Source organism: Pelodiscus sinensis, chromosome 1 (genome assembly GCF_052426305.1).
Source record: "Pelodiscus sinensis isolate ZL-2025 chromosome 1, ASM5242630v1, whole genome shotgun sequence".
NCBI classification, from domain to species: domain Eukaryota; kingdom Metazoa; phylum Chordata; order Testudines; family Trionychidae; genus Pelodiscus; species Pelodiscus sinensis.
This window is the reverse complement of record NC_143052.1, coordinates 62,183,531-62,202,794: the sequence shown is the minus strand read 5'-3', so window position 1 is coordinate 62,202,794 and position 19,264 is coordinate 62,183,531. Positions and strand designations below refer to the sequence as shown.

At 44.4% G+C, this 19,264-nt stretch overlaps 1 protein-coding gene across 2 annotated transcripts in view; it reads right to left on the bottom strand.

The window, feature by feature from the left end:
• The window catches only part of SRGAP1 (SLIT-ROBO Rho GTPase activating protein 1), a 222,882-nt gene extending 207,870 nt beyond the window's left edge, over positions 1-15,012 (bottom strand). The window contains exon 1 of one of the 2 annotated variants that reach the window (XM_006130209.4): positions 14,161-15,012. In XM_006130209.4, coding sequence (XP_006130271.3) covers positions 14,161-14,227 — 67 coding nt within the window. In that variant the 5' untranslated portion in view covers positions 14,228-15,012. The remainder of the gene's footprint in view (positions 1-14,160) is intronic. The other variant, XM_089779664.1, reaches the window with a different exon arrangement.
• Positions 15,013-19,264: the final 4,252 nt, after the last annotated feature.

Genomic DNA, 19,264 nt, shown 5'->3' with positions numbered 1-19,264 from the left:
ATGTGTTGGCACAGAACATCCTGTCAGTGTCACTTAGAAATTTAGGTTTAGTGAAATGGAAAGAAAAGGGAAGGGAACAGGGTGAGGACGACAGGAAAGGGGCAACGAGGTAAGAAGGGCAGGTACATAGTACAGTCAAGGTGATTTAAATAACTTATTTAAATCAATCACACACAAAAAAATCACTGATTTAAATTAGTGGTTCTTAAAATGCGGCCCACAGACCGCCCACCTGACAGGTGGTCCGTGGGAAGGATGCCCCAAAATGACATCATTTTAATCGCTACCCTATGGGCCGGGGCCTGGCTGCTCAGTCTCTCTGCCAGCCGAATGGCAGCCCATCCCCACCAACAGCCCCTGGTTACCTTCAGCTCACACCACAGCATTCCCCAAGTTCCAGCGTGGTATGCGCCACCGCCCAGCAAACCCTCACCACTGTGCGCTGCACAGCACCTCCCCCCCCCCACAGTACTGTCTCTGGTGCGTGGGGACCCTAGTCTGGCTACGCTGCCTCCTCCTCCATCTCCAGGCGGCAGGCCACTTGTGCTTTGTGACAGTGGCCACCGCTGCCACTGCTGAGATGGGTGGGTGGGTCAGAGGCAAAACCCAGCAGACGCTCCTGGGCCTTGGAGCAGCCACCTAGTCCCTGGAAGGGGCTGTGCAGAGCCCGGCTTGTGAGCTGCGGGCAGCTTGAGCTTAGTCTCTCTTCCCCCCACCCCCCACTGGGGAAACGGCAGAGCACAGAGCAGCTCACTCTGATCTGAGTTGAGTCTGGCAGCGAAGGTTGGGGCTTTCTTCACCTTTCCACCCCCCCTCCCTCCCCACCCATTCATCCACTGAGCAGGAAGTTGGAGCTGGTGCTGCAGACTCATGGCTGTGCAGGCTCCCCACTGTGTGGGGGAGGGAGGGCTGAGCTCCCTTTCCCTCCCCACCCTGGTAGGGGAACAGCAGCATGCTCTCCAGAGGCTGTCCAAAGCCAGGTAAGCATCCCTGCCTCATGCCCAGACCCCCTGCAATCCAATCCCTCTCACTCAGTCTCCTCCCCACACCAAGACCCCACACCCCCAGCTTGCTCCAATACCCTCCATGCTGGCCAGACACCCTCTTCCCAGCCTGCTCCTACACCCTCCCCCCGGCCAGACACCTACCTCCACCCTGCTTCTGCATCCACTGTTGCCCCTGCTCCCTCCACCTGGCCAGAAACCCTTCTCCCAATCTGCTTCTGCACCTTACTTCCCACACAGACCTCTCAACCTCTCCCCCTTCTGCACTCCACCTCCCTCCCAGATACTGCACCCCATCCCTATCCCACTCGCTGGCAGCTCTGTCCCACACACTGAACACCTCATTTTTGTCCCCATCCTCCTCCCCCCCGGAGCCTAAGGAGGTCCATAAAATCCACTAACTGCAGAACCCCAGAAAAATAAATCTGGCCTATTGGAAGCCCTGAACATCAGTTCTCCCTGTCCCTTCCCCTTACCACGTGGGGCTGGAGTGCCAGAGGAGTGAGGTGTCAATTGGAGTCCACATCCGTGAGGATTGGGGATTTTTGGAGGAGTTTTTTTTGCTTCTCATTTGTGTGGTCCCCAACTGATTTTTCTGTAGGTCACTGGTCCCCAACTGAAAAAAGGTTCCCCACCCCTGCCATAAATAAAGAAAACATTGAACCTTTTTGTGTTGGACATAAATTAATATTTTACTTTATTTAAAATGAAGTTTGATAAACTAACATGAGAAAGTTAAAATGCTGAATCTGTTTAATAATTTAAATTAAACCATTCTCCCAAACTGCAGTACTAGCAAAATGGCTCAGGTGTAATTTTGTAACGAACAGTGAGATTCCATTAGCGACTGGTGATCCGCAGGAAGGTTTACATTGAGGTAGGTGGTCCACAGGCCAAAAAGTTTGAGAACCACTGAGTTAAATTAATTTACCAAAAACAAAGTTAAGACAGACTGTGCTTAGAGTGCAATTGGTTTTGGAAACGAGTAGTCCTATGGCACCTTAGATACTAGCACAAATATATACAGTATCATGAGCTTTCGTGGGTAAAATCCACTTCATCAGATAAACCAGCAATTTTGGAGTAAGCCCCAGAGAACTTACTGGAACTACTGGTTTTTGAGAAAATAAGTATAGAATGAGGTTCCCTTGGAAAAGCTGAGTTAGCTGAAGTAAAATAGGGAATAGCACTTATGACATAACCATTATGGTCTGTGGCCATGATGTTGCAAAATAGGAGGCATGTATTATGCAATATAAAATAAGAAAATGACATGCATTGACAACTGGCAACTCTAGATTTCTCTTATACAGGCAGTCCCCGGGTTACGTACAAGATAGGGACTGTAGGTTTGTTCTTAAGTTGAATCTGTATGTAAGTCGGAACTGGCGTCCAGATTCAGCCGCTGCTGAAACTGATCAGTTTCAACAGCGGCTGAATCTGGATGCCAGTTCTGACTTACATACAGATTCAACTTAAGAACCCCAGGCGTCCCCAAGTCAGCTGCTGCTGAAACTGATCAGCGGCTGATTCCAGGACGCTGGGGGCAGAGCAATTCTGCCTCGGGCTTCCTGTAGTCAGCCGCTGGTCAGTTTCAGCAGCGGCTGACTTGGGGACGCCTGGGGCAGAGCAGCTGGGGTGCTGCCGGGTTGCTCCAGTAGCGCCGCTCCTCTGCGCTACTGGAGCAACCCAGCAGAGCCCCAGCTGCTCTATCCCAGGCGTCGTGGGCAGAAAAGCCTGGTCTGCTGGGGAGGAGGGGGCACTAGCTGCGCCCCCCCCCAGCAGACCAGGGAGACGGGGAGCAAAGCCGCAGAGGACGCCCACAGCGGGACAGCCGCGGTGCGCCTGGGCTGTCCCGCTGCGGGCGTCCTCCGCGGCATTGCTCCGCGTCTCCCTGGTCTGACCAGCAGACCAGGGAGACAGGGAGCAGCTTTTCTCGCCCCGGAGGATGCGGGCGGCGGGACCGCGGCTCATCTGGGCGTCCCGCCGCTCCTGTCCTCCGGGGCGAGAAAAGCCCCGTTCGTAACTGGGGTACTGCCTGTACAGCTTTCCGTATTGTATATTTGAGTGATAGATTCTAAACCTAGTTAAAGAGTAGCTAAATTAAACTTTTTTTCCCCTAGCAACATCCAATACAGCAAACAGCTTGGGAACTTACTTGTCAAATCACACTTTATACGAAAAAGTATAGTCTTGAAGAATGATAAATTGCAATGCGAATTATTTAAATTTCTCACCAGTTGATCCACACAGCCATATCCACATCATCATTTACTCCCAATAAACCATTTTCCTTATGATGTTTCATTCTTGCAATAGGCCTGCATCATCTTCTTGCACTGCTTACACTTGACACATTTTCCTTTTTACCCAGGGAACACATTTCTTCAGAATATTTCCTAATAGGATACCTCTTACTCCCAGAAGCCATGACAGTTTTTCTGTGTCAAAAGCATGGAGAAATAGAAGATGCTGTGTGTGTGCTGAATAATGGTCTTCCCTTTTTCTTTCCAGTGCACTCCACTGTACCTTTCTATGCTGCCTCTGTCCCTTCCTATATATATGGTCTCTGTCTTTAAAACAGCTCCTCTGTTCTTTATGTTCTCTTTTATGTTCTCTGCCATGCAAGGTCTACCACCACATAAGCACAGAACAAAAACAATCTTATCCAGTTTGTCCTTTTTTGCCCATTACTTTTTCAGTCTGTCAAGAAACAGATATTGAAAGCCCAAAACTTTCAAGAGGCAAGAACTAGTAGTTAGTCTGGACAGACTAGAACCATTAATTCATTTTAAGAGACTGTAAGTGTAGGTGTAGCATGTTTGTGATGAGATTTAATTGTAACTTATTTTTGTGACAATTTTAGTATTGTATCGATTATTTTCTAAAAGTTAAAATCCAATTTAAATAAAAAAAATCTAATTTCTTTATTTATCCATACTGCTGAGGAAGGGGAAGAGCTGGAGCAAACAGTATGCATGTGGGGGGGAGGTGTCTTCCCTGCACAGTTTTGGAATTTGTGTATGCACATACATGCATACAATAGGCATTTTTGTATCTCTAGTCCAGCGTTTCTTAAACTGTGTTCTGTGGCACAGTCAGAGGTATGCCGTGGAGAAAACAGAAAAAATTCTGCTCCCCCGCCCCTTGCAGAGCCCGTAGACAGCAGCTGCCCCCACTCCCCGCAGGACGCCACCTGTCCCATAGGGCCCCCGCTGCTGCGCAGCCTCCTCCTCCTCCACGTGTGCAGGCGGCTGCTTTTACAGTGGCCATTGCTGCTGGGAGGGGGAGACAGAGGTGTGGCTGGAGCCGAGAAGCTGCTCCACACCTCAGAGTTTTAAAACTACTGACTGCGGGGAACCCGGCTCAGGATCTGTTCCCCCTCCCCAAGCCAGGTAAGCGTCCCCCCTCATGCCCAGACCCCACACCCATATCCCCCTCACTCCCCTCCCCCCGCCAAGACCCCGCATTCCCAGCTTTCTCTGACACCCTGCCCCAAGTCCTTGCTTGCACCCTCCCTCCTGGTCCGGTGTTTTTTTGTGTTTTGTTTGACAAATTTTGCCCCGGGGGCTGGGGCTCCCCCCCACACCCCCGACAAAAAAATTCTTGGTGTTCCCCAGTATAAAAAAAATTTAAGAAACACTGCTCTAGTCTGTAATTCAATTAAAACTGCTGCTGTTATTGTTTGAAACAGTTTAAAGACCTATGTCAAGCACTTCCTTGTGGCCAAATTTTCACGTAAGAACTGCCATCACAGTTTGCATTAATTTTTATCTAAGAGCTGAAAGGCTAAGGTGAGAATGGTTTTTCCAGAAGAGGCATGAGACACATTGGAATAGATTATTGCCTAGGGTAAGCAGAACAGAAAGGGCCTAAAGTAAATTATGACCATTAATTGACAAAGTGAGAGAAACTGACTATGAGGCTTGTTCCATCAGAACAAAAAGAATCTTGATACATCAGCATGGTTCTGCAAACTGGTGGAATAGGCTAGGTTGTTCCTTGAAACCTGAGCAGTAGGATAAACTGAATTAGCAAGAATTTCTACTCATAGGAGCACAGCATCAGGTGTGGGCCACTGACATTCTGTTAATACATCAACAGGCCACTTGGCTAGGTGTGGTTGTCCGCTATCACTGTGATCAGTCTTGTCCAACAGGCAGATGCCATACTGCCAATAAGGTCAATGCCAAGAGCCTGTATAATGATCAACAGAGGATTACTTATTGTAGAGTCTTATTGCTGCTAGCTGACCTCTCTCAATGCTGACATCCATTTCCACTGCAGCTGCACTGATTGGTAAGGGAACCAGTATTCATGGAAACTAACATTAATTTAAGCAAAACGAAACAAAGAGATAAATTGAGAAGCTATTCTGTCTTACCACAGAACCATTTCCAAGCTATCAGTCTGATTTTATTAGCAACTGATACTTTACTTCATAAAAAGTGACCAATAAAAAGATAATGGTAGGAAATTAAATGAACCTTAACATGATTTAGAACTTTACTATGCAATGCTGAAGTATTGTGGAGAAAAAACTTGGAAAGAACATCAGAAGAAACCATTTGTACAGGATCCAAATTGCATTGGTTTCATTGAGCTATGTGAGCACACTAAGAGGGAAGTTATAGCTTTCATTATTAATGATTAAGATGACAAAGTAGTCACCATATTTAAGATAACATTCTTTATTAAATTGTTTTATATAGCTAGATATAGATATAGATATAGATAGATAAAGACTATTATCTCTCCATCATATTCATGATCACATATGTTCACAAGTGGCCCAGATCCCTTTCATTCCAAATGTCCACTGAAACAAAGATGAAATGGAGACTGGACAGTCTTGTGGTTAAGATGCAGGACAATAAGTCACATGTCCGGGGTATATTCCTGACTCTGCAAAACAGATTTCCTTTGGGACTTTGTCCAACCAATGTATCTTCTTTGTACTAGAGTTTTCCTATCTGTAAGGAAGCAAAATTCACTGCACGTTTTTAAAGCATCTTGAAACCCTCAGATGGAAGACCTTCATTTGATAATATTTAAATTTTCATTCAAATGATATTAGAGTCTCCTAAACAGCTACTTTAAAACAGAAATTATGATTTTTTAAATAGAGGTCACAGAACAATGTGTGATTTATCTGTACTAATCTAAAAGGCGTAAGAAATGGCAAAGAATAAATCCTATCAAAGTGCCCAACCACCAAAATGATAATTTTCTATTAGTTCTAGTTAGTTTCTACTCTTGCAAGATTTTTTTTGCAGCCACCTCCTTAATCTACTTGTATCCTTGATTGTGTTTTGCAAGCCATGACAAATTCTCCCTAATGATTTCCAGTTGAGAGAATCAAATTTTGCATTAATGGGAAATCCACTTCATTTTTTTCCATTCCAGAATGGAACAAAGCCCAACAGATTTCAAGTTTCCAGCAAAATTCGAGTCAGAATTTTTTTAAGGCCAGTCAAAACATTATTTTGATTTGTGCCTTTTTTAAATTTTATATTAGAGTTTGAGAAGTTTCAAAAAAACCTGGAGAAGTTATAACAATGTTAATATAGTCCATTTCAAATGTTTTCTAAACAAAATTAACTTTTGTTAGGAGTTTTGATTTTGGAATTATTTGATGATATAAAATATATTGCAATATACAATGAAACGTTGAAATCAAAACTAATAGTTCAAAATTATTCTCTGGCAAAATTTGATTTTTGGTTTTCCTTCCAATTCAGAATGAAGCCAAATGTAAAATCCTTTGTGAAATGAAACTTCTATCCTCTGCATAACTAAGATAATATGTAAATACAGAATATAAATATGAATGGAAAGTTTTGATTTTCTATTTCAAAACAAAATGTTTTCACCAAACACTTTTTTTCCAATTTATCTTTCAAAACAAAGTTTAAATCAATCAGACACATTTCCACAAAATGTTTTGCTTTTAATGAACCAGGTTTTTCAACAGAAAAACTTTCTGTTGGCAAGTTTATAACCAGCTCTATTTCCAAACCTTAGTCAACATTAGGCACACAGCTTCAAACATTCACAATCTTACAAAATAAATGCTTGAATTCAGGTAGTTAGTAAGCATCTTTCCTATTCACACCAAGTTAATTTCACTTTGTGCAGGGCCAGTAAGGATATGTCTACGCTGCAATTAAACACCCATGGCTGGCCTGTGTAAACTAGGTATGTAAGCGACTAGTCAAGCCACTTCTCACTACCCCCGCCTTGCTGCCTCTGTATCAGCAAGGGGGGGGGGGGTAACAGGGGAGGCAGAGGCACAGTGGTCTGGGACCTGATGCAAGCTGGGACTGCTCAGTTCCAGCTTGCGCCAGGTCCTGGACCTTCCCCCATTACAGCTCTGCAGTTTAAATGTAGTAGAAGCCAGGCTGCCTGCATACCTGGCTCCCATTACATTTAAATTGCAGAGCTTCAGGAGAGGTAGCTCCAGGACCCCGCCTACCCTTACTGACCAATTGTGTAATCGATACAAATACGATTAGTCAATTACCCACTTCTTAACGTCCTCAGTGTAAACTTACTCGGCTTAGGCTTGCTGAGTTCCAGGGTTTGGCATGAAGCCTGAGCCCAAACCTCTATATGACACCATAGCCTAAGCCCTGTGAGCCCAAGTCAACTGATCCAGGCTATGAATGTTTAATTGCTGTGTAGGTATAACCTAAGAGACTTTAGGAGTGCCTAGGCCTATTTTAAAGGCTTGTAAGCATGGGCATTAGGTGAACACCCAGTTGGGGAAGACAAGCCCCAGCTCTACCCCCTTTTGCCTCAGGCCCACCCTTCCACAACCAAAGCCGCTATCCTGTGGAGCAGAGCACAGCCCAGCCCTCACAGCAGCAGCTGGCCCCCACTACGTAACTGCCCTCAGCCCCTGAACACCCTTAAGCCCCTTAATCTACCCTCTCCCAGCAGGTGGCACAGCCCCAGCCCTCCCAGGCGACCAGGGAACCACAACGCAGCCCTGGCTGATCAGAGCGTAGGCAGTGTGGGGAAGGCAATGACTTCCCTTGCCTACATTACCCACTGTCCATGTTTATAGGGAATAGAAGTGCTACATGGCTGTTATGTCCGACCTCTGCGTATGGGGACATCCCTTTAAAAAGTCAAATGTTCAAAATCTCAGCAAGTGATTAGTCATCATATAAAAGATACCAATGTATACCCCAAGCGATGTGTCCTAGTATTTGTCTAACCCACTGGGTTGCTCAGTAAACCCATCAAATTGGCCTTACTTTACTTTAGTACATTAAGAACAGTGCCAGGAACTGGTTGGTTGCTGAATAAAAACAAGAGTCAGTCTGAAGTAGATCATCAAGTGAATGATGATCAAGGGCTGAGCTTGAGAATGATTCACATGATTCTTAGATAGGCCTGTATACTCATTCTCAGGTGGTCCAGAGGGATACTACTTCTGTTGGTATAACAAGGATAGAACTCAGGCGCTGAGATAAATACAACTTACTGCTGTTTCCTTTTAAAACTCTTAACCTTGTGTTAAACTAAATACTGAGATGCGTCTAGGACTTTTGAAGGTCAGTATTAAACTGTACCTTTGTATACTTTGCTCTAGCACTATACAATGTTAGTTGTCTCTGAATGCACAGCAATTTAGAGGGCATTTTACTTCCCAAACATCAAAAAAGTAGACAAGGCCAGAGTTCTGAAGTTTTAGAATAAAATGACCAAATAGATCATAAAGTAGGTATAAAATAACATGAGTGCCCCCGCACATCTCTTCCTCCATTTCCATTCAGACAGAATTAATGTAAGGCAGGTGTGCAACTGGTTGACAGACCTTATTCAGAGTAATCATAAATAGTTTGGAGTAAACAAAAAGTTAAAATGACCAGGACAAATTGGAGAATTGGTCTGTAATCCACAAGATGAAATTCTACAGAGAGAAGTGCAAAGTATTATAGAAAGAAAAAGAAAAAAGCAAAAAAAGCTTCCCATTCATTGCTGCAGGCTGAGGACCGACTAACCGAGCAGTTCTGCAGAAAAGATCCTGGTGATTACTGTAGACAAGAAGCTTGCTATTAATTAACAGTGTGCCTTTGTTGCCAAGAAGGCAAACAGCATATTGGACTATATGAGCATGAGCATTGCAGGCAGAAATTATTATTCTATTCAGCACTGGTGAGGCCACATCTGGTTCATTGCATCCAGTTTTGGGCCCCCCTACTACAGAAAGGATGTGTGTGAATTAGAAAGAATCCAGCAGAGAGCAACAAAAATGATTATGGAGCCGAGGTGCATGACTTATGAAGAAATGCTGAGGGAACTGGGCTCATTTAGTCTGCAGAAGAGAAGAATGAGGGGAGATGATAGTTGCATTCAACTATCTGAAGGGGAGATCCAAAGAGGATGGAGCTAGGCTGTTCTCAGTGGTGGCAGATGATAGAACAAGAAGCAATGTCTCAAGTTGCAGTGGGGGAAAGTGTAGGCTGATATTAGGAAAAACTATTTTACTAGAAGAGTGGTGAAGCACTGGAACGGGTTACATGGGGAGGTGATAGAATTTCCATCCTTAAAAACGGCTTGACAAAGGCCTGGGTTGGGTGATTTAGTTGGGGTTTGTCCTGTTTTGAGCAGAGAGTTGGACTATATGACCTCCTGATGTCCCTTCCAACCTTATCTTCTATGATTCTATGAAAAAAAAATGTTCAACTACAAAATGGGGAATAACTGGTTATGTGGTAGTAGTGATGAAAAGGATCTGGGGGTTGCAGTGTATCAGAAATTGAATGAGAATCAGCAACATAACATGGTTGCAAAAAAGGCTAATATTCTGGGGTGTATCATCAAAAGTGTTGCATGTAAGACAGTCAAGGTAATTTTCCCCTAAACTCAGCACTGGTGATGCCTTAGCTAGAGAACAATGACTACTAGTTTAAGACACACCTTAAGCAAGATGTGTCTACACTGGAGAGTGTCTGGAGCAACAAAAAGGATAAAATGTTTAGAAAACCTGACCTATGAGGAAAGCTTGAATAAAAACCTAGGGACGTTAGTCTTGAAAAAAAAAAGACATTTTAGGAGACCTGATAGCAGTCTTCAAATATATTAGGGGCTGTTATAAAGGGGAGAGTAATCAATTGTTCTCCACTTCCACTAAGAAGTAATCAGCTTAATCCATAGCAAAGAGACGTAGATTTGGTATTAAAAGCAACTATAAGGCTTGTTAAGTACTGGTATAACTTACAAAGGGAGGTTGCAGAACTCCTATAAATGGAAGTTTTTAAGAGCAGGTTAAACAGACACCCTTCAGAGATGGTCTAGGTATACCTGGTCCAATCTCAAAACGGGAAACTGGACTAAATGAATTCTTGAGGTCCCCCAAGTCATTTCATTCAATTATCCAACAAGTAAGAGATATGAAAAGCACATATCCCATGCTATTGTACTAATTGTTTAAAGCTTATTCTTAAGTACTGTTGAAAATGGATTTGAAATCAACAAAACCCTGATAGCCCGCATAGGGGTTCCTTAAATTAGAAAGTGATTCAATCAGTTTAATAAAAATATCTATTATTAACAGTAAACTTACAGTACAACCAACATCGTTCACTATGCTTAACGATCTCACATCTCCGAATTTTAGATTTATATTTGAGTGGCCTTGCTCCAACTATTCTCTACAAATTAAGGCCCTGTCCTTTCAATCAGATCCAGTCAGGCTAACCCTTGCACTTGCATGGAACATCCCCAAAGCTGAGCATGGGTACAAGGATCCACCCACGTGGATTTAATTGCAAGATCAGGTACTAAAGATTTAGTAGCCTTGTACTTGTTAGTGTTTAAGATTATTATTTTAAATTATTTTATTTTTCCACAAATTTTATAGTTTTATTCCTGGTGACAAAAGCAGTCTTTAACAACATACTAAAATCAGTAGCTGTTCAAGGTCATATGAAGAAGTGGGTTGTGCCCACAAAAGCTCATGATACCATTACATGTTTTGTTAGTCTTTAAGGTGCTACTAACTAGACTATTTGTTGTTTTTTTAAGTTTTTCCTATTACAGACTAACTCAAGTATCCCTCTAAAGTTTCTCATGGTTTGACAAGGAACCAGGTGAAACGGAGAGGTATGTTCAGCTGCTCCACCCATGAATGAAATGTATCCTTTATATTTCCATTAGCTTGTAATCCTATTTACTGTGCTTTCTGAGGTTCTTGTATGAATTGCTGTGTCTATAAAATGAGTAAGTCTACTCATATAACTAGAAAATACTCTAAGTAATAACTTTCAGCTCACATAAACTAGAAGCTAACTGGCACAATTAATATCTAAGGGTACGTCTAAACTACATGGCTCCGTCGATGGAGCCATGTAGATTTGTTGTTTTGGCAAAGTCAAATGAAGCCGCGATTTAAATGATCGCGGCTTCATTTAAATTTACATGGCTGCCGCGCTGAGCCGACAAACAGCTGATCAGCTGTTTGTCCGCTCAGCGCGCTAGTCTGGACGCTCCCCTGCCGACATCAAAGCCCTTTGTCGGCAGCCCCGGTAAACCTCCTCCCACGAGGAATACCGGGGATGCCGACAAAGGGCTTTGATGTCGGCAGGGGAGCGTCCAGACTAGCGCGCTGAGCGGACAAACAGCTGATCAGCTGTTTGTCGGCTCAGCGCGGCAGCCATGTAAATTTAAATGAAGCCGCGATCATTTAAATCGCGGCTTCATTTGACTTTGCCTATGTGTCTAATCTACATGCCTCTGACGACAGAGACATGTAGTCTAGACAAAGCCTAACAGAACTGCCTCTTATTCAAGGAATAAGAGCACAGCAAGATATGTAAAATAGGACACTGACTCCTCATTTCCATATGTGGCACCACCACACAAACACACTTTACTAGTCATATACAATAGAAGCCCATGTGCTCCAATAACATATTCAGATACATTTGGCCATAAAATGTATGCATTTGTGTAAACCCGGTTGAGTTGTCAAAGGAAGTGTTCTGGCTTTTGATACTGCACATTTAGGGACCAGAATGATCCATGGGGCACATCAGTTGTACTCAGCACAGGACCTTGGTGGGAAAAGGGACAAGATTTACCAGTTTTGTGCAGCCTATATTCCAGGACTGCTCTAATTCCTATATTTCTAGGACATCTTTAATTCATATTGATAGTAACAGTTCACTAAAGGCCATTACACTAACCAATGATCACTGGAGGAAGCAGTTCTTGGGCGAAGACCTTTTTCCCCAGCATGAGCTGAAACATTATGCTAGACAAGTGGCACAGAGCTAGCTAGCTAAAAGTTACCTTGCTGTCTAACTAGGGCATCTCTTTATAGTCCCTCCCAGTGATGAGACACCAATGATATTGGAGGTTAGGATCTGATCTTAGTTTGTAATTTGTGTCTGTTATACTTATCTGGCCTTGGAGGTCTATTGTGGCATTACACAAATACTCAGTGATCATAAAGAAAATGATGCCAGAATGAGGAAGTCAGACTCCTTATAATCTGGAATGAAATTGCTATAAAAGTCTTTGGAAGAGAGGCTGTAAACACAACCACAGGTCCTAGTGGATCTTGCTAAACAGCTTTGCTAAGAGTTTCATCACTTCAGTGTCAAGACAACCACTGTACACATTCAGAGACACCACAAAGGAGCAATGTGAACAAATCAAAACGCCTAATATATGAGATATATAAATGTATTGGTTAGTGCTGTAATAGCAGTTATAAAGGGGTACTGCAATGCCAAAGGAGCTGTTTTATAATCAGATACTTTCACTACCTAAGCCTGGTTTTTACTGAAATTAGCTAATAATAAGAGGGAGGTAGGGTGAGCAGACAGAGGAGTTTACAAGACGCCTCCCCTCAAAGCACAGTATCTTTGTATGTTAGATACAGAATGAATGCTGTTTCTCATTCCATCAGGTTGATTGCTGTGAAAATAATGAATCTGTGGTATTACAGTCATTGCAACCTCAATGCAGGATCAAATACAATATGAAGGACCATTTAACTACTAATATTCTATTAGATTTCATAAAGAGTTATGGGGTGTTTGGTACCCTCTCTCCTGCCCTGTTTAAATTCACAGTTCCCAATCCTGAATATATGGGGGCTCTCTGTGCCAACACAGTCAGGGTCCATGTGAGGACAGGCTCTGCCCAGCATTATCACATAGTAGGATCAGGGCCCTAACTAGGTTTTGCTTACATATTGTCTTTATAGTACAGTTAGTGATAAAAACATATGTACCAATTTGAGCTGTTAAGACAAGTCTGTAGCTATCCACCAGAGTACATATTCACTGGAGTAGTGCAGGCATTTCATTGAAGAGCACAAGTTTTCATCCACTGTGCCACCACGGAAAGGAACCAACATGTACCAAGAAAGGTGCACATCTCCAAGTCATTAAAAGATCAGTTTCTACAAAATGTATTTTTAACAACAAAAAGACTGGTTTCTTTTCCTTTTGAATGTTGAAGGGCTAAGGATGTTAGCAACTAACCCAAGACTCCAGTTACACTGTTCTGAGCACAAGTACATGGATGTAACTAATGTTGAAGGTGAAACACTACAATATCAAAGAGATCCATTTACTAATCAAGCAGCTACAGCACCACATACAAAGCAATCCTAGGGAAATAAAGCCATGTGCGTTATGAAGAGGGAAAGGCTTATTACTGTCTTTCTTCAGGTTAAGTGCCAGCCTTTAAAAGGCTACCAAATCTCGTTGATTAATGAAAGGTGAGTAATCTCAACCAGACAGTTCATAACCATTCCAGCTTTAAAACATCCTCCCCCTTTCTTCAAACAGAGCCTTAGACAAATGAGACAGGGGCTGCATGAGCGGCGTCCGCCTCCCCCTTCTCAAATGACACTCCTCGGGGAAATTAAGTTCAGCAATTAGTCCGCTGTTTGAAGTGCAAAATCCGGGCGTGTGAGATCATTGCTCACCCCGAGAGCATGGTGGCTCCAGAATACCTCTGCTCAGCATGGACTGTGATACCACTCGTGAGAGTGAAACTCGGCCCTTTAATCTCTCCTCCCGACCCACGATGATCTCTCTGGGTTTTGAGAGGAGCCCAAGTTAGGAGCAGTGTCAGACAGCGAAAAGGAGGGAGCTTATCTCCCCCGCTCCTATTGACATCCACTTACCTTTCACTTGACTTTCATACTCCGCTATGATCTCTTTGTCCTTTTTGAATCTGCTCGGTGTGGACATTATCCAGGCGGCGTTTCTCCGGCGAGCTGGGAAGTTGGGTCACACGGGCATACAGCAGCGCCTCGCAGCCGGCCAGGGGAGCGGCGCCCACACGCGCTAGACCAGCAGCTGCAAGGGTGGGAGGTGGCGACTAGACTAACCCTGGCGCGGGCACCATCTCCGCCAGCCACGGCAAGGCGAGCCCAGCCCCGGGGCCACGGCGGGGTGGGAGGAACTCGACGCGCCAAAGCAGCGCTGGGGCGGGGGGAAGGGACGACCCGCTCCCTTTGCACAGGGCTAGCGCCGAGTCCCGCAGCTGCCCCGCGCCGCTGTCATGTCTCCGCGCACCGGAGGGGCCGCACGAAGGGAGGGGGCAGCGCCTCACGCCCGGCTCCTCGGCAGCCGCGGGCTGGAGAGCAGCGAGTGGCCAGCCCCGAGCCCCGCAACTCCCCGCGGGGGTGCAAAGTTCTCGCCTCGGCGGTGTCTCTGCCGCCGCTCGGCGCCCGCTCCCCCTGCTGCTGGCCTGGGGCAGGAACCCGGACTGCGCCTCCGCCCACCCCGCCGGCAATGGGCGGGCAGGCTGGCTCACAAGCTCCCCCCCCCCACCCCAGGCGAGCCAGCGCCCAGCTCTCGGCGCAGAGCGAAGCCTCTGGCGGCCAACCGCAGCCGCCACGCCTTCCCAGCCCCCCAATGGAGGCCAGGGGAGAGGCCCCAGCAAGCTAGGCTGCCCGGCTCCCTCCCGTGGAGCAGCCCAGCCCCGGAGGCCGCTTGGGCTTTGGCTGGCAGAGATCAGCTGCTCCAGCCGCTGTCCTCTCCCCGCCCCTCTCCCGAGAGCATATGGTGAGCGGGTGTGCGCCGGGGAAAGGGGTGTGAGGCGGAGATAAGGCGTTGGAAAGCCCTTGAGCCTGGCTTGGAAAGTTAAATCCACACGCACTGCAGCCGCTGCCGTGGCGGCGGAACCATATGGAGAAGGGGGGAGGAAGGTGGGCAGGCTGGGAAGAGACCGTTTAGTTTGGGGGTCACGTTTACTTCCCTGTTACAGGCTTAGCCGAGCATTGTTTCTTCTTCTTCTCCCTTTTCCATAGCGGTCGCGCCCTGCGTCCTACTCGTTCTACCGCACGAAGAGCTGATGGGCAAAGAGGAGCCCAAGAAAAATTGCAGGTTGCATGAAAACGGTTTAATTTCCTTTGTCGTTAACGTTTTCCATAACCTTGGTTGGGTCTGTTGCCTTTCTGATAGGGCTTATTAACAACAAGAGCCACATCACTCCATTAGAAAAATTGGAAATGGGAGGGAAAGCACTTCTATTGACCAACTCAGATCAAACATATATATTAACATTTAATAAAAGAGTAGTCCTGTAGCACCTTAGAAACAAACAATATATATATAATCATGAGCTTTCCACTCCTTTTTGCTCCACTCATCTGAAGTTGGTTGTGCCCACAAAAGCTCATGATCCACATATATGTTGTCTCAAAGGTGTTACAGGACTGCTAATTTTTTTAAGTTCCAGACTAACCCAGTTATCCCTCTGTGATATACAGTAACATAAATTGTTATTTGACAGATTAGAAAAATACTCAACTTTTTTTAAATAAAGGGGCTGGGAAACACAGGTGCTGACTTTTGTTTTTGCCTCTAGGTGCTCTTTTCCAATCCCCTTGCCCAGTGATTGGCAGGCAAAGCCTCTGAGGGAAGAGGGCAAGGGTGGCAGAACAGTGGAGGAGAGAAGGGGAAAAGACCAGGTGGGATCTTGGGGCAGAGCGATAGCCTGGTAGCCTGAGCCCACCAAACATTAATATGTCCCAGAAGGTGCTGAGCACTGTTGTAAAGCAGGCTTTTTCTGTCCATGGCCTTCGCGTATAGCCCATCTTGCTACACAAGGCCCCTCACAGAAAACCCAGACTATGAGATACTCAGAGAAGCATGGGAAGCACAATGCAGCTTTCTGTAAAACGGGATTTGGCCTTGTAGGCATCATAGAACAGGGAGGTGAGCATGAAAAAATAGAACACAGCTGCAAGAGATAAATAAAACTCTCTTGACCAGTCCTTGAAGGCAGGGAGGTAGGCATAGGGAGATAAGACGCGACTGCCATGCACACTGACCATGCCCAGCATTGTCCACGGGGCCATCAGGCAGGCATCATGAAAAATCCTATAGGGCAGTATTTCACGTTACCTCATTACCAGCCTATCAGGCCCGGCCAGGGAACTGACCCTAATAAGGTATCAGATATCAGGTTATGTTATAAAAGACCCTCAACCCCTTTGTTAGATGGAGGTTCCGTGTATTGAAGGCACGTGGTTTTTTTGCCCAGCTGAAGGATTGATTACCCTGAGGCTGCCTTCCCCACCCTTCAAGTCAAAGCTAGGGGTGCGCTAGTCTTGAGCATGCTCCAAGTTTTTGTGTGTCTTCGTGTTGTTATTGCTGAATTTGTAAGTATTACTTAAATCTATCAATTGTTAGCTTAGTCAGTAGTTAAGTTGTAATCTTGTAAGGTATAAGCAAGTTGCATTGTATAGATAGTGTAATTTTGTGCTGTGTGATAGTGTTATGTTTTAGTCTAGGTACAAGTGTTAGAAGAAAAACCCAGGAGTTGTTAACCTGTAACAGCAAAAATCAATGACTAACTCTGCCAGCTGTCCTAAAGTAACATTGGAAGGATTAGCTGTAAGTGGCCTTTTTTATTGTTATTATTTTAGCTTTGTTTTTTGTATTTTTCGTTTGTATGCTGCGCTGCGTTAAGCGAATTAGGAATAGTGATTTAATATAAGTAAATTGTAATCTAGGAATTGTAATCAGTTAGGTAGAGTTGTGTTCAAGTTTTCTACCCTGTAAAAGCAGTGGGCAATTGTTAGTTAAAAAGACCATTTTCTAATTGTTGGTTTTGATAAAAGAATCATTCCACTTAATAAAGATCATTTGTTTTACACTATCATCCAGTAGTTTTCTCTGGGTAATCGGCTTTAACCCTTGAGGCTTCCACCACATCACCGAACCAAGGTGTAACAAGCACCTCCTATTTTTTGGTGAGTGCTTGAGCTCCAGAGCACCCACAGAGTTAATGCCTATGGTGGGAACCTCACTGCAGAAGATTAAGGGTATTGGGCCCTAGCTTCTACAAAGGAGAGAGGGAAAAAACTGAATTATTTTTAGTAATGTTAGAAGAAATTCTATCTCCCTGCTCCAAAGATCTAAACAATAGGAAGAATGTCTGGCACCAGAGTATGCCGCTGGCCCAGAAATAAAAAACACCCAGGCTGCATCTAGACTGGCATGATTTTGCGGAAATACTTTTAATGGAAAAGTTTTTCCATTAAAAGTATTTCCTCAAAAGAGCGTCTAGATTGGCACAGATGCTTTTGCGCAAAAACATCTGTGCCCAGTATAAACACGCTTTTGCGCAAGAAAGCTCCGATGGCCATTTTAGCCATCGGGCTTTCTTGCACAAAAAATTAAGGTGCCTGTCTACACTGGCCCTCTTGCGCAAGTATTCTTGTGCAAGAGGGCTTATCTGTGAGCAGGAGTGTCAAAGTATTTGCGCAAGAAGCACTGAATTCTTACATTAGAATGTCAGTGCTCTTGCGCAAATTCAAGCGGCCAGTGTAGACAGCTGTCAAGTTTTTGCGCAAAAGCAAAATCTTGCCAGTCTAGACGCACCCCCAGAGTTCAAACTGGAGTATGTTCTCTGTTGACATCACTGGTGTCCATGGATTCTGAAGATACCTCATATCCCCTGCTCTACCACTGTTGGGACAGTTCTGGTCTTCATAGCTGAAGGTTTTTGGGGACTGATACTTGGTTCACTCTCAGTAACTCTCACAAGAAGGCTACATTCTACAGGACGGGTACAATTTTAGGTTATTGGTACAAACCCTGGAAGCAGCATTTTCTTGAAAGCTGGGCCCTAGTTCTTCAGAGTATATGAAGAACAGCCGTGTAAGCTTGAAAACTTGTCTCACTCACTAACATAAACTTAAAAAACATCAAATGGTCTGGTAGCACTTTATAGACTAACAAAACATGAAAATGGTATCATGAGCTTTCGTGGGCATAGCCCACTTCTTCAGATGAGCGGAGTTGGTCCAATAAAAGATTTTAACGTTATCACCCTGGAAACTTTTCAAAGACATCATAATTCAACTTAAATGTTTGCACCCAAATTAAAAAAACACAGTAAGAGAACCAATTAAGTGCCACTGTGGCTAAACAACCAAGTAAAAGGAGCAGTGAGAGAGAAAAAGGCATTGTTTAAAAAATGGAAGTTAAATAATAGAATCATAGAATACTAGCACTGGAAGGGACCTCGAGAGGCCATCAAGTCCAGTCCCCTGCCCTCATGGCAGGACCAAATACTGTCTAGACCATTTCTGATAGACATTTATCTAACCTATTCTTAAATATCTCCAGAGACGGGGATTCCACAACCTCCCTGGGCAATTTATCCCAGTGTTTAACCACCCTGACAGTTAGGAACTTTTTCCTAATGTCCAACCTAAACCTCCCTTGCTGCAGTTTAAGCCCATTGCTTCTTGTTCTATCCTCAGAGGCCAAGATGAACAAGTTTTCTCCCTCCTCCTTATGACACCCTTTTAGATACCTGAAAACTGCTATCATGTCCCCCCTCAATCTTCTCTTTTCTAAACTAAACAAACCCAATTCCTTCAGCCTTCCCTCATAGGTCATGTTCTCTAGACCTTTAATCATTCTCGTTGCTCTTCTCTGGACCCTCTCCAATTTTTCCACATCTTTCTTGAAATGCGATATGAATAGTGACAAAAATAGAAAAGAGCATAAACTCTATTAAATGAAGTGTAAAAATATAATTAGGAAGGCCAAAAAGGAATTTGAAGAACAGCTAGTCAAAAATTTAAAAAGTAATAGCATTTTTTATTACATCAAAAGAAGGAAGCCTGCTAAACAACCAGTAGGGTCACTGGACAATCAAGAGGCTAAAGGAACACTCAATGACTATAAGGTCATTCCAGAAAAACTAAATCAGAGGTGGCAAGAAATAGCCTGGGCCGAATCCAGCTTGTCAGGCCTTTTAAT